General features: G+C 44.3%; 2 protein-coding genes across 4 annotated transcripts; one reads left to right on the forward strand and one right to left on the reverse strand.

Moving 5' to 3' along the window:
* The first annotated feature begins 123 nt into the window (after positions 1 to 123).
* On the forward strand, positions 124 to 12,295 carry LOC140204977 (histone H3). 2 transcript variants are annotated; one of them, XM_072272019.1, is made up of 3 exons: positions 124 to 1,214; positions 5,796 to 6,581; positions 11,531 to 12,295. In XM_072272019.1, the coding sequence occupies exon 1, from the start codon at positions 220 to 222 to the stop codon at positions 628 to 630; it is 411 nt and encodes a 136-aa protein (XP_072128120.1). In that variant the 5' UTR covers positions 124 to 219; the 3' UTR covers positions 631 to 1,214; positions 5,796 to 6,581; positions 11,531 to 12,295. The 2 variants fall into 2 exon arrangements, with proteins under 2 accessions (XP_072128120.1, XP_072128119.1); XM_072272018.1 differs by having other exon boundaries at positions 124 to 6,581.
* On the reverse strand, positions 5,019 to 16,173 carry LOC140204980 (histone H2B 7-like). Of its 2 annotated transcripts, none has more exons than XM_072272023.1 (2): positions 15,664 to 16,173; positions 5,019 to 11,262 (listed from the first exon to the last, which is right to left on the reverse strand). In XM_072272023.1, the coding sequence occupies exon 1, from the start codon at positions 16,160 to 16,162 to the stop codon at positions 15,797 to 15,799; it is 366 nt and encodes a 121-aa protein (XP_072128124.1). In that variant the 5' UTR covers positions 16,163 to 16,173; the 3' UTR covers positions 5,019 to 11,262; positions 15,664 to 15,796. The 2 variants fall into 2 exon arrangements, with proteins under 2 accessions (XP_072128124.1, XP_072128125.1); XM_072272024.1 differs by having other exon boundaries at positions 12,866 to 16,173.
* Between the last annotated feature and the right edge of the window lie 1,408 nt (positions 16,174 to 17,581).

A 17,581-nucleotide genomic window follows, 5' to 3' on the forward strand; every position in this document is an offset into this window, starting at 1 on the left:
ACGCCTGTATTTCTCACCCCTTCCCCACGCCGGATAGCTGCAAACTGATTAAGCAAAGGCATCCAATCGCACCGTTGAAACCCTATGATGGACATCTCCATTCCAACCAATCAGAGGGAGCTGGGCGGCCCTTCATCAACTCTTTAAAAGCCAGACCCAGCGTCTGCTCTGACACTTCAATCCTGATATTTCAGGCTGTGATCGCACTGCTGAAGGACAATGGCTCGGACCAAGCAAACAGCGCGTAAATCGACCGGTGGCAAAGCTCCCCGCAAACAACTGGCGACCAAAGCGGCGCGCAAGAGCGCTCCGGCAACAGGCGGAGTGAAGAAGCCCCATCGCTACCGGCCCGGCACCGTGGCTCTGAGGGAGATCCGGCGCTACCAGAAATCCACCGAGTTGCTCATCCGCAAACTGCCCTTCCAGCGCCTGGTGCGCGAAATCGCTCAGGACTTCAAAACCGATCTGCGCTTCCAGAGCTCGGCCGTCATGGCCCTGCAGGAGGCCAGCGAAGCTTACCTGGTGGGGCTCTTTGAGGACACCAACCTGTGCGCCATCCACGCCAAGCGAGTCACCATCATGCCCAAAGACATCCAGCTGGCCCGGCGTATCCGCGGCGAGCGCGCCTAAACCTGACCTCGGCACCAAGCACAACAAAAGGCTCTTTTCAGAGCCACTAATCCGGCAGAGAAAAGGGCTCTGAGTTCCAGTTTGTTATCCTTTCGTGTTGAGGACGCATCATTCCCCTCTGACCTTTCCTTGTGGGTGTTTTGTTCGAATGTCCCTTTTGGTCTCGAACTCCAACATGGAAAAATTGCAGTTTTGTGCCTTTGGGTCATCGGCAGCAAACGCCAGATACAACCTCTTACCCCACAATCCAAGTGTCGTTGTCCCACACCACTGCCGTGTACAGGTGGTTATTGTGGGCATGGTTTCCAGTTTTCGGTTGTTACTGTTTTGGAGATTGGGTTTTAATACATGCAGTTTCCCTTTTATTAACCAGTCCTATTTCTAGTCGCGTATAAGTTCACGGGGTCAAAAGAGTTTTCAGATGCTAGGATTCCGGTTCTTTCACAACAAAACCTTTTTTTCACGTTACCAAGTCACCTTAGACCGCATTTTAAACTGATGATATTTATACACAGACCGACCTCGACCGCGAATATAAACTGCATCCACTTTTGGAAGCTAAATGATCAGAAACATTCAAACTGGTGAGTTAAAAAACACTCCGCCTGTTACTGTAATATATATCTTCACTGAATTAATGAGTCAAACACATACTTTTGTAGGCTACCGATCATAAACAACTTTCGGCGGGATTTTCAACTTTTCGATCATCCGGGGAACTAGCTGGCAGTAACTTTCGGCGCTTTTCTTTCTGCTCTCTGTTCATTGGTTAATAAGGCAGCTCTCTGATGGGCTTACCGGGTTCATCAGGAATGAATGGGAATTTTATCTCCAGACGCTTCATGTAACAACAGGGTTACGCGTGACCCGATGTCGTCCATTCTGGCCTGTTCTATCATAGGCCTCCAACTAACCCGAAACCGCATCCTTAACGGTCGACTCCAACATCTTCCCAATAGCACTAGGGTAAAAATAACCGGCCTATAATTTCTTGAAGAGTGGAGTGATATTTGTGATTTTACGGTCCTCTGACATCATGTCAGAATCTATTGATTCATGATAGGTCATTCCTGATACGTCCACAATCTCTTCAGCCACCTCTTTCAGCACCCTGAAGTGTAGCCCAGGTGACCTATCTCACCTTCAACTTCCCAAGTATTTTCTCCCTAGTTATGGCTACTTCTGGCCCCTGACAATTTCAAACTTATGAGCAGTGCTAGAGTCTTCCACATCAAAGGAAACCACTCCACCCACTGTGTGGTGACTATTTGGATCCCAACACCACTGGAAGAATTAGAGGTGAACAGTTGGGATGGATTTAAATGGACTGTCGTGGAACAGAAACACTGGCAGGGACCAACTGGACTGAGTTATCTCCTGACTGAACACAAGGTGTGCTGTAAATTCACTGGCAGTCACTTTTGAATTTACCTCTTCTTTCCAAAACTGTGGTGGTTAAGTATACAGCATGCAGCCTTTTTAAACCTTTTCCCCAGTAGTGTGCCACCGGGCTGGATGACTGAATGGGTTCCCACAGTCTGGGCAGGTGAATGACCTCTCCTCAGTGTGACCTGACTGGAGTCAAGAATGGGCACCTTCCCACAATCTGAGCGTGTGATCGGTCTCTCCTCAGTGTAAGTTCACTGGAGTGTCGGTAGGTGGGATCAGTATCCCTTGCCCCACAGTCTGAGCTGCTAAATAAGGGCCCTCTCATTTCAAATGGAAATGTGTGGAAATTTCTGGAATTCCATGTCTAAGTGTACAGTCTTTGGAATTCTCTGCCCCTTACATTGGGGAGGCCATGTGACTGGGTATACTTGAGGTGTAGATAGATACCTCAAATATACCCACCATTGCATCATGGCTGATTTATTCTCCCTCTCAACCCCATTCCCCTGCCTACCTCCCATAACTTTTGACACTCATGATGAACCAAGAACCCATCAAACTCCCCTTTAAATATAAACATTGACCTGGCCTCCACAGCTGACTGTGGCAGAGAATTTCACAGATGTACAATACAGTGGCTGAAGAAATTCCTGCTTGTTTGTGTTCTAAACAGATGTCCCTCTATCCTGAGGCTGTGCTAGACCTCCCACCTCCCTCAATAGGAAACATCCCCTCCATATCCACTCTATCGCAGCCTTTCAATATTCTTGATCCTCATTCTAAACTCCACCAGCTGCAGGACCACAGCCATCAAACACTCTTTGTACATTAACCCTTTTGGTCCCGGAATCCTTCTTGTGAACTTCCACTGGACCCTCAACCCATCCACCACCACCGCAACTCTGGAATAATCCATTACTGCCACCCTCATGTCTGGTATGCCTCCATTCCCCCAGCCTCCCCTTCCAAGTACCCTGAAACTTCTTCCTTAATAATGGATTCTAACATCTTCATCAGGCTAACTGCACTATAATTTCCTTTCTTTTGCCTCCCTCCATTTTTAGAATAAAATTAGAGCAGAGTATTTTTAAAAAAATATTTCCAGTCCTCCAGAATCTAGTAATTCTTGAAAGATCATTACTAATATCTCCATAATCTCTTCAGTTTCCTTTTTCAGAAACCTGGGTTGTAGACCAGGTCCAAGTGACTTATCTACCTTCAGACCTTTCAATTTCCCAATCATCTGCTCGTGATATTAATGACCTTCACTTCTTTCTCCTGGCACTTGAATTTCCAGCATAGTGTCTTCCACAGTGAAGACTGACACAAAATATTTATTCAGTTCATCCAACATTTCTTTATCCTCTCCTGTGTCATTTTCCACTATCAGCTCTTTATTCTTTATATTTCTGGAAAAAAAAAACAACTTTTGGTGTGATTTCTTTATATTATTGGCTAGCTTAACTTCATATTTTTTTCTCTCATTAAAGCATTTTGGCTGCCTTCTCTTGGTTTCTAGAAGCTTCACAATCCTCTCTCTCTATGCCCTCTCCTTTGCTTTAATTCTGTCTTTGTCTTCTGTTGTAAACCATGGTTGCCTCATCCTCCCATCAGAGTACTTTTTTGGAATTAATTTATTCTGCACCTTCTGAGTCATTCAGAGAAACTCGAGCCATTGCTGTTCTGACATCACCCCTGCTAGTCTTCCCTTCCAATTAACGTTGAGCAGTTCCTCTCTCATGTCTCTGTAATTCCATTTACACCACTGTGGTACTGATACATCTGATTTTAGTGTCTCCCTCTGAAACTGCAAGGAAAATTCAATCATATTAAGATCATTACCTCTTAAGAGTTCCTACCTTAAGCTCCCTAGTCAGAAATCTGGCTTATTTATCAACATCCAATCCAGAATTGCCTTCTGCCTTGGAGGTTTCAACTTCCAGCTGCTCTAAAAAGCCATCTTGTTGGCATTCTATACATTTCCTCTCTTGGGAAATCAGCACCAACTTGATTTTCCCAATCTATGTCTATGTTGAAATCCCCCATGACTATCGTACATGCCCCTTCCACATACCTTTTCTATATCGTATTTGAAATTTGATCCCACATCCTGCCTACTGTTTGGAGGCCTTCCATCAAGATATTTTTTAACCTTGTAGTTTCTTCACTTTGTGCATAGCTATTCTACATCTTCCAAAACCTTTATCACCTCTTTCTAAGGATTTGATTTAATTTTAGCAGAGCTACCCCACCCCTTTTGCCTACCTACCATCCTTTCGATATAATGTGTATCCCTGGATGTGAAGCTCATAGTTATGATCTTCTTACAGCCACCACTCAGTAATACCCATGATGTCATACCTGCCAATCTCTAACTGCACTACAAGATCATCTACCTTATTCTACATACTGCGGGCATTCAAATATAACGGCTTCAGTGCTGTATTCATCACCCTTTTAGATTTTGCCCCTTTGTTACACCTGCTCATTCCACTGACTGCCAATTTACCCTATCATCTGCCTGTCCTTCCTCAGTCTCAATACACACTGCACCTAGTTGTACACCAACCTCCCCTTCCTCTGCCTCATCACTCTGGTTCCCAGACCCTGCCATATTAGTTTCAACCCTGCCCTACAGCTTTAGCAATTTGCCTGCAAAGATATTGGTCTCATTCTGGTTCAAGTGTAACCTGGCCATTTTTTGGCACAGATCATACCTTACCCAGAAAATATCCCAATGATGGGTTATGAAATATTGAAGTATATATATTCTACAAAGTAATCATAGGATTATGTCATAATTAAGTAGTTTAGTAGGCACACTTATGTGAGTTTGAACTATTCTGTTAATGATCATCTTTAAGCAAGTAATAAGGATGTAAATTATGAAAAGGTATATTACTGTGAATAATAAGATTCATAATATTGAGTGACCCCAGTTTCTGAGACTTAAATGAATCCAGTCAAAGAAATTCCATTCATCATTTCAAAGTTCAAAGTAAATTTATTTATCAAAGTACATATATGTTACCATATACAATGGTTCATTTTCTTGCAGGCATACTGACTAAATCCAATAACCATAATAGAATCAATGAAGGACGACATCAACCTGGCAGACAACCCATATGCAAAACTGTGCAAATAGATTGATGATTTCAGCTGATTCTTAATGAATATGATCAGCCAAATTATTTACAGTATGTCTTCATATTTGTCAGGGATAGGACTGTGCAAAAGTCTTAATCACATACATATAGACTAAGACTATTGCACAGTACTGTCTTTCTCAATGTGGAGTGGGAGCAAGGGGTATCAGGAATGGGATGGGTGGAGTGCTGTGGGAGGAGTGTAGGACAGATGGCAGAGGAGGAGTACCAGGGTTTGATGCGGAATCAGACACACTCGGCCCTCAGACATCAGGTACGGTAACTTGATTCCAAACAATTTGGTTTTTTTTAGTCATTGCAGAAAGTCTCTGATGCTTCCTGCTCCTTCACCCTTTCACAATCATGATTCCACTTTCCACTCTCAGCATACATTAGAGACTCATATCAGAATCAGTTTTATCACTTATATGTAATGAAATCTTCTTTTTGTGGCAGCAGTACATAAACTTACTGCAGTAGTGTGCAAAAAATCTTAGGCACCCTAGCTCTGTGTGTGTGTGTGTGTGTGTGTGTGTGTGTGTGTGTGTGTGTGTGTGTGTATGTGTGTGTGTATTTATATATACTGTGTATGTGTATTTTTTTTATGTGATTAAAATTTTTTCACAGTACTGTATGCAAGTACAACTGTCATTGCGGAAAAAGAACTAACACTCAGACACGGAGAGAGATCGCTTCAGAACATCTTTATTGTAGCATGATATCATGGAGAGCCCATCCTCCTAAACGCGGAGATCGTGAGACTGTCTGGCAACGGGTCACGCTCTTATTTATATCCCAAGCATACGAGAGGAAAACACATAATCAGAAGGAGGAACTTCAATGGCAGTTCTGCTGAGTACCAAAGTTGCAGGATATGTCCCTGAGCAGTTACACATTTACTTCAGTGTTAATTTCTCAAAAGGGTATATCAGACCAGCTAAAGGAGTATATCAGACATGTGATGATTCTTAGAACAACAAATACAAACATTGTTATTTTAATCAGCCTGACTGAAAGGCACATTGTCAGCAGCACAGAGTACATTAGTCACAGTAGACTTTGATTTTACATTTGAAGATCATTAACCCTTCCTTGCTCAATACAGTGTCAACTCTGGATATTTTCTTCCACAACAACACTTCCTGCCTATACAGTAACTGCACCTGTTCCCCCTTAACTGCTAAGAGAAGGGCTAATGCAAAATGGTTTTGAAGAACCACCTTACACATGGTAAACATTTCTGTTGTTACATTTCCCAAGGCTTCAGCAGTGTCATTACTTTTTCTAGGGCTGCATCAACATTTTTAATCTCCCTTTTACTTGCGACACCATAAAATGGGAATAACATTGATGCAAAAACAATCTCCTTCTGAAATGCCTCGTTTACTTCTGAACTCAGGAAATAAAGCTAAGGTGAGTGTATATCTCAAGGTAGGAAAAATATACCCTAAATAACAAAATCCTAACCAATTATTGGAAGAGAGGTGAGGGCTCTGTTCCCACACAGGAAGCAGGTATTGTCCACAAACTTACACCATTTCATATTACTTGACAGGAGCTTTATTGAATTGTAATATTTTACTGATTATCAATAATAATTCCTGAATCATTACCCCATTTTGGACATTGTGGAGTGTAATTGCATAAACTATTCCCTCCTAGAACGATACCTTCTGAAATCAAGCAAAAAGCCACTTATTTTGTAAACATATGAAAAGATTTAACAGCTTTGTCATGGACATCAAATATATTACAGGATAAGACATGAACAGGGTCAGATATGATATTCCCTCAATCATGTTGATTATATTTAAATAAATGATCCTGTTTAATGTGATTAGAGGTGGTGTGATCATTGTATAATTATAAATAAAAGAAATTCTGCAGGCGCTGGAAATCCAAAGCAACACACTGAAGGTCAGACAGAATTATTGGAAATTAATAAATGGTGAATCATAGGTATAATGTTTACATCGCTGTTGCTGGAATATTTAATAAAAGGGGGTGCATGTTTGTTCTGGATCTGCAGGAAGGTGGAGTATTGGAGAATATTTGGAAGTGTGCTATATATTATTACATCACTGTCATCCTGTCTTGAGACATTAGAGACCCCTGCAGAGTCCATATCATGTCCATCATTTAATTCTCTGGAGTTCAGATGGTCTCGTTGTCATGGTCCAGTTCATGAAGTCCGTATTCCGGTTCACGGTCCGGTCCATCGACCCTTGCTCCAGGTTTTCCTGTCTACCCCGTTTCTGTTCTTGTTGAGCTCTAATTGAGGCAGCTGATGCTCGTTGGGGCTGGCTGCATAAATACCTCCAGAGACCAGGGCGTGGCTGCTGGATTGTCCTTGTCTTTACTCCTTGTATCCCTTCCTCTGCCTTCTGTCTCCTCGCCTGAAGCCCTGCCTTGTCTTGCCGGTAACTCTCGCCTCACCTGAAGTTCTTGTCTCGCCTTGCTTTGCCAGAAGCCTTGCCTTGTCTTGCCGGTAACTCTCGCCTCACCTGAAGTTCTCGTCTTGCTTTGCATTGCCTGAAGCCTTGCCTTGTCTTGCTGGTAACTCTCGCCTGCAGTCTTGTCCTGGAGCCACCCTGTACCTAGCTCCCTTCCTGTCCCTTGCCTCCGCCCAGGTAAGCCAGGCCGTCTTGCCGTTACCTGCGATTGGTTCTGTCCCTTCCTGTCCCTTGCCTCCGTCGGGTAAGCCAGGCCATAAACTATGGTTGGTTCTGTCCCTTCCTAACCCTTGCCTCTGTCGGGTAAGCCAGGCCATCTTGCCGTTACCTGCAGTTGGTTCTGTCCTTTGCCTCTGTCAGGTGGTGATCCGTGCCCTGCCCAGGAGGAGCCTCTAGCCTCTGGCCTCCAGCCAAGCCTCCAGCCTCAAGCCTGAAGACTCCTGCCTCCTGCCAAGTCTTGCCTCAGGTCTCCAGCCTCAAGCCTGAAGACTCCAGCCTCCTGTCTCCTGCCAAGCCTTGCCTCTAGTCTCTAGCCTCAAGCCTGAAGACTCCAGCCTCGTCCTGCCTGCCAGCCAAGCCTCATCCTTGCCTAGTTCTGGGGTCCGAGCCAGAGGCAAGACCCAGGTACTGGGTCCTTATCCAGTCTCTGGCTCGGAGTCCAAGCCTGGGCTCCTAGCTCTCTTGTCCAACCCTTTTCCAGGTTCCCGGTTTTCCTGTCCATGTCCTTGCCCTCGCCCTGTATCCTAGTCCTGTCCCTAGTACTTCAGTGGCTGTGTCTTGCACTTCGGTCCATTCCAAGCCACCACCCTATGACACTCGCTGTCTTGGACAGTCCAATGTAAGCTGCAGTTCCCTGGAGCAACACAGAGAAAATGCTGGGGGAACTCAGCAGGCCAGGCAGCATCTAAAGAAAAGAATAACCAGTTGACTTTTTGGGCCAGGACTCTTCTTCAGGAAGGGGAGAAATCAGTGCAAGAAGATGGGGGAGGGAAGGAAGAAGTACAAGGGTGAGGTAAAGAGCTGGGAAGTTGATTAGTGAAAGAGATAAAGGAGATAAAGGAGTGGAGAGAAGGAATCTGATAGGAGAGGATAGGAACCATGGAAGAAAGGGTAGGGAAAAAGACACCGGAGGATGGTGATAAGAAGGTAAGGAGCAGAGGGAAACAAGAATGTGGAATAGTAGGCGGTGGGGGCAGTTACCAGAAGTTTGAGAAATTGATGTTCATGCTGTAAGGTTGGAGGCTACCCAGAAAGAATATAAGGTTCTGCTCCTCCAACCTAGTGTGTCCTCATTGCAGCAGTAGAGGGAATCGGAAGTAGAATTGAAATGGGTGGCTACAGGGAAATCCCACTTTTCTGGTGGATGAATGTAGGTGCTCAACAAAGTGGTCTCCCAATCTATGTTGGGTCTCACTGATATACAGGAGGTCACACTGGGAGTACCAGATACAGTAGATGACCCCAATAGACTTGCAGGTGAAGAGCCACCTCACTTGGAAGGACTGTTTGGGACCCTGAATGGTAGTGAGGGAGGAGGTGTAGGGGCAGGTGTAGCACTTGTTCTGTTTGCAAGGATTATTACCAGGAGGGACATCAGTGGGGAGGGATGAGCAGATTTCAACTCCAATTGCAGTTGTGTGGAACCAGAGTGCCAGGGCAGCAAATGGAAGTAGACATTAACCCTACAAGCAATGAGAGAAACCGAAGGTTGATCATTGTGGGATTAATGTTCTGACCAATTTTCTATTTCCACGCAAGGACAATTGTAAGGTAGATGAACTTAGAGCACGGATAAGCATGTTGAATTACAATGTTGTATTCATTATTGAGACTTGATTGTGTGAGGGACAGGTCAGCAGTTTAATGTTCCAGGGTTCTGTTATTTTAGACATGATAGAGAGGGAGGCATTAAAGGAGGAGGGGTAACATTACTCATGAGGAAAAATGTCACGGTAGTGCTCAGAAAGGACATACTGGAGGGCCTGTCTACTGAGGAATAAAAAGTCCTGCCAAATAGTCTCGGCCCGAAGCGTCAACTGTACTCTTTTCCATAGATACTGCCATATTGTTTGTTAATAAACAAGAGATGAGCACATTAATGTAACTATGGGCCTCCCAATAGTCGGCAGTATTTTGAATTGCAGACAATTGCAAGAAATAAAACAGGTGATTTTTTAACTTTTCACAGATTGACTGGAACTCCTATATTGTAAAGGGATTGGATGTGATAGAGTTAGCAAAGTATATTCAAAAAAATTTCCTTAACCAATATGCAAAGTTCTCAGCTGGAGAGATTATGATACTGGTCTCCTCTTGTGGAATGAGACAGGGCGGGTGACAGAAGTGTGTTTAATGGAACACTTTGCATGTAGTGATCATAACTCCATTAGTTTCAAGATAGTTATTCGGCAGGTTCTGATTGGACCATGAGTTGAGTGTTGACAGAATAGCAAGGAACAGAATTAGTCCTCTTGAGGATCAGTTTGCTTATCAATGCATTGAGCCAAAAGAGACTGGGATCTTAAGTGATTTTTTTAAAATCTGGATTTACTCGGGAGTCTATATCAAGTCTATATAAAGTAAATGGGGCAAAACAGCAGTGAGGTCCTGGACTGTACGTGGATTATATATGAGAAAGTGTTTGCTGCCTTGAGGAAAATTAAGCTGGATTAATCCCTAGGGGGCCTGAAAAGGTCTCTTGGCCGAGATATTTAAAATAGCCTTAATACTAATAACTTTTGAGGAACTACACAATATCATACTGCACAGCACTGACAGCAGTGCAGTGTAAATGGCTCCAAAGTAGAGGCACTCAGTAATGGAAACTGAAAGCTGAGTAATGAAGTGAGAACACCAAAATTGGCAGAAGAGATGAAGAAACAAAATTGAAACCTTAAGAGCAGAAATAGCCCACCTGATCAATGATAACCCAAGCAAGAGAGATAAAAGAAAAGCTATGGAAATACAAGATGCACACAAGACACTATCAAGCTAACAAAAGCACTGTAGAATTTACAAACAAGAGAAAATCTGCAGATGCTGGAAATCTGAGCAATACCCACAAAATACTGGAGGAACTCAGCAGGCCAGGCAGCATCTATGGAAAAAAAAGTACAGTTGACATTTTGGGCCAAAACCCTTCGGCAGGTAGAATTTACAGATACACTAAAACAAAAGCTTGGTACATACAAAGCCAGACTAAATAGATACTGTACATGAAAAACACCGATGAAGAAAACAGAATTATCAGTTTTCAGGAACAATGAAAAATGTTTATACAGACCATTAAACTAAATTCAGCACAACGCTAGCACAGAATTACCAACAAACACGGTGATAATGAACTCTTGGACTAATATCTGGTCAAACGGGGTGACACGCAAACACGACACAAGCTGGATTAGGGAGGAAAAAGAACGCACAGGCACAATTGAAGACATGCAAATATGTGAAGTTACAATGGATAGACTAAAAGTGGTTATAAAAAAATACCCACAACTGGAAAAGTACCAGAAGTGATAATATTCATAATTATTGCCATAAAAAATGTTCCTTGCCTTCATCCATATCTGTTAATACATATCAACAATTTTCTTATAAGGTGCCCGGGTTCTTGACAGAAGATAAAACATATCTCTTACCTAAAGGAGAAATCACAAATGATCCATCACAATATCATCTTATTACTTGTTTACAAATTATATGTAAAATTGCAACATCATGCATCTCACAACCAATCAGCACTCACTTAGGTAACCACAATATTCATGATTCAAGTACAATTACTATCAAAGAATGTATAAATTATGCAACATTTCATAAGTGCTGTCTGATCGCCAATGTGTTGCTTTGGATTTATAAGTATACAATGATCACGACCCATCATATCGTATTTGCTTGCTCACACAGGTAGCCACAAAGCAAGAAACCTAAAAGAACCGACTTCAAGAAAAGAAATAAAAGACCTTCACCCAATGCACAAGAGGAGAAGAAAAAAATTATAAATCATGCAAACAACAACATTCCGAACTAAAACTGAGTCCTCAGAACTGAAGCCCGGAGTAGGCCCAAAGCCTTGCTTAGGCACAGAGCACAGCAGCCGGGACAGTCTTCATAGCCTCAGCGCCATGGAGAGAGGAAAGAACAATGCAGAGTGAAATCGGCTGTTACCCCATACACCAGCACCCTGTCATTTCAGCCTAACTGGGCCTATGTTTAAATTAACAAAACAGCTAAAGGGTCTGGCACCCTGGAGAGAGGGAAAAAGATCATGGAGAGTGAGCAAAATTGGCTGTCACCTCTGACCTGGGCTGGCATTTAAATTGACTAAATAGTGGATCATACCTTGCACCAGGACCCGGCTGCAGCAAGATGCTCCAGGCCTACACCACACCACCCAGCAACTCAATATGGCCAGATTTCATCGCCCAGCCTGAAGCCGCTCTGAAGCTCTTCAAATCAGCTTGGTGCCCAGAGAAATCTGCCCTCGCACCTGGGCCAATTGTGCGGTCATCAAATCTCCTCTACCTGGGCCCTGACTTCTCCCCTTAGCACCCAAAGTGATCTATTCTCACACCTGCGCCAGTTGGACAGACATTGGAGCTCCACCTGTAACCAATATTCCTACAGAAGAGCAGAAAGAATGCTGTAAGGGTATGAAAGGATGTAATAAACAACTGATAATAGATTCTCTATTTCTAAATCAAGCTCAGCAGGAAAGCAGAAATCTTTCATGTTGTTATACTGACTACCAAAAAGCGTTTGATTCTGTCCCACACTCATGCTTAACAGGTTCTTAATATATATAAACTACGCCCAATACTTGTAAAATTCTGACATCTGATGAAGCATTGGCATACTAAAATCACACTATCTATTAACAACCAAAACAGCCACCATCATCAAAAATAAACTGAGCCATTTTGCAGGGTGACTCCCTAAGCCAACCATGGTTTTGTCTAGCTTTAAACCTGCTCTCTATTTAATCAATATGATGAAAATAGGCTATCAAATGAGAGACAACCAAATTAGACCATGGCACACCTTCTGGGCATGGATGATTTGAAATTATTTGCTTTTTCATCATAGAGCTCAAACAATTCATTCAAATTTTCGAAAGATATATACATGAATTTGGACTATATAAGTGCAGAAGATTAAACATAAAGAAAGGTGCAATAGAGCTAGTAGAATATAAACTATACCAGCTGGATATAATACAACCAATGGATGAATATGAGGTACCTTTGTTTAAAATTTGTGGTATTGTCTGCGCAACAGATGATGAAGTCAATCATCCCGTGTATTCTCTTCACTCCCCAAATTCAGTGTGCTGTCACTTTTGGGGATGCAGCCCTCTGAAGATCGATCCGGTCAGTCCTACTCCCCTGCCTCTCCCCACGTCCCTGCAAACCATTCCAGCTCTCTCAACTGGGAGATGGGTATGAAGAGAATGAAGAATGCTTCTCCTCACAGCACCGTCCATCCTTTCCCAGTGACCTTTCTTCAGTAACCACTACATCATAACCTTACCATGTTCAGGGACAGCTTCAGTCCAGTGTCTTCCACTCCTACAAATTAGATTGCTATACAATGTCCTCTGTTCCAAGAAGAAAAGCTCCAGCTTCTGGAGTCCACAACAGAATAGAAGTTTCTCATTGCTGGCACCATTTCAGTCAGACCTTTCTAAAGCTGTTCCGTCTTTCCCAGACACCAGTATAGTGCTCCAATGGTGAAGAGAGATCCGCCCTCCCTTGCTTGCTCTTCCACTCTTTCTTTGCATCCTTTACAAGGAGGGGAGGTGTAAACTTGGAATTTATTTCCTGGAACATAGCTATAGGGGTGAACTAATTGAAGGATTCAAGATCATGACGGACATACACAGGGTAAAAATACATAGTCATTTCCCCTGGGATAATAACAAGAGAGCATTACTTTCAGATCAGAGGAGAAAGGTTTAAAAGGGACATCAAGAGGCAGATTATTCAAGCAAAAGCTGGTGTGTATTTGGAATAAGCTACCAGAAATAGTGGTTGAGACAGGCACACAAGCGACATTTAAAAGTCATCTGGCTATGTACATGGAAAGGAGAGTTTTAGAGGCTATAGGCCAAACATGGACAGGTGGGACTAGCTGGCTAGCAACACAGAATGGACAAGTTCGTTGAAGGACCTATTTCAATGCTCTCTGGCTCTTATGTATGTTATAGAAAGCCATCTGAAAGGCTAAATACACTGGGCCTTGCTTATTGCATTTACTAGTAACAACCTGAGAAAGGAAACCGATGCCGGAATCTGGAGCAATGAACAATCTGTTTGAGGAACACAGTGGGTTGAGCAGTATCTGTGGGTTTGAGGAATTATCCACGTTACCGGTACGCTGAGATCCCACCACCAGCCTAAATCTTCTGATCCCCATCCCTTTCTGCCTTGGGCTGAGATAATTTCCTCCGTGATTCCCTGGTTCACTCACCCCTCCCTGACCCCCGGGCCCTTTCCCTGCACTCACAGGAGGTGCTACACCTCGTCCCTCTCCACCTGTCAGGGGCCGAAAGAGCTCTTCCAGGTGAGGCCGAGATTGGTGCGCCTCGTGCTGTTCCCGTGGCTCAGCTCACAGTCTGAGAAATCTGACCCGTCCATAATCTGATGTACTTTCAGAAAGTTCCACAAATTCCCAGGATCAGCCCTTGTACAATTAGTTCACATTCTGTATGGACAGAAGCGGAGCGAGATGAAATGACTGGTTATGCAGGGAATCTGTGTTCACACAGAAAGTTGTTATTGATGCGTGTTTAGGACGATTGATTTATTTTAGTTTTCCCTTGGCCGAGCGTGTGTACAAGCACCTGAGAAAAGGCAACTATGCTGATCGAGTGGGTGCCGGAGCCCCGGTCTATCTGGCTACTGGACTAGGCCGAAATCCTCCAGCTGTCCGGAAACGCGGCCCGAGAAACCAAGACGACCCGCATCATCCCCAGACACCTGCAGCTCGCCCTCCGCCACGACGAGGAGCTCAATAAGCTGCTGGGAGGGGTGACCATCGCTCAGGGCGGGGTGCTGCCGAAGAAAACCGGCGGACCCACCAACCCAAAGGCAAATAGATCTGCGAAGCATCTATCTGGCGAGACAAAGGCTCTTTTCAGAGCCACTCACAGTGTCTGTGGAAGGGCTGAGCTCCGGAGCGTACATTCAGTGTACCTGAAGCAGACAAGTCCCTCCAAGCCACGTCTTGACCCTTAACTGAAATGAAACAACTTATTTCTGCGGCACAATGCGGCCTCTCAGCCTGGGCTCCCTCCCAGTCCCGAGTTCCTTAAAATTCTCCCGTATTTTACAAAAGTGAGGAAATTCTCTGGCGCTGGCTTCTGGACTTTCTGGAGCAACGCAGAGCAGTGAAATCAGCGAGCGGACCGATTCTCCACTGAACGGATGACAGATCCTCCAGACTAACCTCAGTCCCCAGACTATGGAAAACCCGCCAAGATTATAACTTTGTCCATTAGTTCAAACACAACTGCAGGCGTGTAAGCAGGATTTCACCGTGGTAAGGTCCCTCCTCTTTTATAATAACGACCGTGTGTGAGTTCCTCACATCAGCGATTATTTGATTATAATCTTCACTTTCATTTCCACTGGTTACCAATGGGAATAAACACCAATTTGCAGAACGCGATCGGGTCAGTCTGTTACGTACAACGCATAGATGGGTCACCACTTGTAAACTGCTGCCGAAGCAGAGACTGTACTGTTAGTTGTTCTGTGAAAGGACCGTGAGTGAAACTATAGTGATCTCGATTTGAAATCGGATTCAGGGCTTTTACAACACACGGGTTACAGCAGTTAAGACATTGCGTTCACAATAATTAAGTAACATCAGCAAAATCAAACATTTTGACCTCAGTCCACTCCATGTGTAAATCTTCGTGTGTGAAAGAGAAAATCGCGACAAGTTGGCGGAAATGAGGGCAAAATGTCCTTGTTCGGGTAGTGGGCTGGGACGGTGACACCGGGAAATTTACTTGATATAAACAGAATCAGAATTACCTCCGACAGTAAAAACCTCCGAAGACAAGCTCGTTGCAGTCGAATGACGAAGCATTAACTCTTCCGTGGAAACTGTGGGTGGCTCTTAAAAGAGCCGTTGTTTTCGTTTGTTTAGACACTGGTTTATGGAGCTTCACTTGGAGCTGGTGTACTTGGTGACCGCCTTTGTCCCTTCCGACACGGCGTGCTTGGCCAGCTCCCCGGGCAGCAGCAGGCGCACGGCGGTCTGGATCTCCCGAGAGGTGATGGTCGACCGCTTGTTGTAATGGGCCAGGCGGGAAGCCTCGCCCGCGATGCGCTCGAAAATATCGTTCACGAACGAGTTCATGATGCTCATGGCCTTGGAGGAGATGCCGGTGTCGGGGTGAACCTGCTTCATCACCTTGTAGACGTAGATGGAGTAGGTCTCCCTCCTCGACCTTCTGCGCTTCTTGGTGCCCTTGGCTTTGGACACGGCTTTCTTGGAGCCTTTCTTGGGAGCTTTGGCCTTGCCAGGCATTTCTTCAGTCAGTTACCGACCCAGAAATAGCGGAAGTCGCTCAGCGTGCCGAATAAATAGGCAGTGTAGTTCCACCCTATGCTAATGAAGAATTGGGTCAATTGGGTTATCATTGGTAGGTTTGGACGAATAAAAAAATAACATTCTCATCGAACCGTTTCATTAGACAAATACAACACTCTCCCCCCACCCCTCCATCCAATGGCCTGTTAAAACTGACAAGGCGAGTCACAGTTAGCAGGGCTGAGTAATGTTTTATTGGGTGAACGTAAGAGGACATAAAATCGGCCATCCAACATTTGTGGAGTGTTACCTGCACTACATTCGTAAGACCTTCATTTTGGGCGGATGAGACGTAAGTGGGCATAAAATCTTGGGTTGTTTGATCTGGAATATGGTCCAAGTGAACCCTTTTCTGTCGCTCCTCTAACTCAGGACCTTGTGTCCTCGGTAACATCCTTGAAATTATTTTCTGCATTTTTCAAGCTTATTGATATCCTTCCTGTACATAGGTGACCAGAACAGCACACAATATCTTGTTCAACTTCAACATAACATTGGCATCCCTGCTCCTATATTCAATGCTCTGGTTTATGAAGGCCAATATGCCAAAAGCTCTTTGTAACTCCATCTACCTGGCACAACTTTCAAGGAACTATGGATCTGTATTCCCAGATCCCTCTATTCTAAGGCACACCTCATTGCCCTACAGTTCACTGTTTAAGTCCTACCCTGGTTTGTCCTCCCAAAGTGCAACACCTCACACGTGTCTGCATTAAATTGCATCTGCCATTTCTCAGCCCATTTTTGTAGCTGGCCCAGATGCTGATGCAAGTTTGAAAGCATTCCTCGCTGGCCGCTATGGCTCCAATCCTAGTGGCATTCACATGATTTGCTGATCCAGTTTGCCACATTATCTTCCAGATCATTGACATGGGTGACAACAATGGACCCAGCACTAATCCCTGATGCAGTCCACCAGGCACAGACCCTCCAGTCAGAGCCAACATCTACTACCACTCTGTAGCATCTCCAGCAAATCCAATTTACTCCCTCATCCTGAATGCCAATTTACCTACTACTAACATCGGGCCCGTCGGTCTATATTTTCCTAGCTTATTCTTAGAACATTTTTTAAATAACAGAACAACCTTAGCTATCCTAAAATCCTCTGAGTCCTTGCCCATAGCTGAGGATTCTCCCTTTGCCGAACTAGACGGGAGACTATCCCAACTTTATTAGATTAAGGATGACAAGCGGTTCCTTGATTCTGTAGTTGCTACGAGAGCCACTGGCACTACTGAAGGAGAGCTTGACTCCACCGTTCCCCGGTCTGGGCCCATTTCTACTGCTCCTTCTTCAGAGGCCTCTCTAGCCAAGCCAAAGGAGCCCTGGATTCAACTTGGAGCCAGCCCCAAG

This window comes from Mobula birostris, chromosome 11, assembly GCF_030028105.1.
Source record: "Mobula birostris isolate sMobBir1 chromosome 11, sMobBir1.hap1, whole genome shotgun sequence".
Taxonomy (NCBI): Eukaryota; Metazoa; Chordata; class Chondrichthyes; order Myliobatiformes; family Myliobatidae; genus Mobula; species Mobula birostris.

What these genes read in the sequence shown, in the direction of transcription:
- LOC140204977 (XM_072272018.1), top strand. Translation starts at nt 220, where the DNA reads ATGGCTCGGACCAAGCAAACAGCGCGTAAATCGACCGGTGGCAAAGCT.
- LOC140204980 (XM_072272023.1), bottom strand. Translation starts at nt 16,162, where the DNA reads ATGCCTGGCAAGGCCAAAGCTCCCAAGAAAGGCTCCAAGAAAGCCGTG.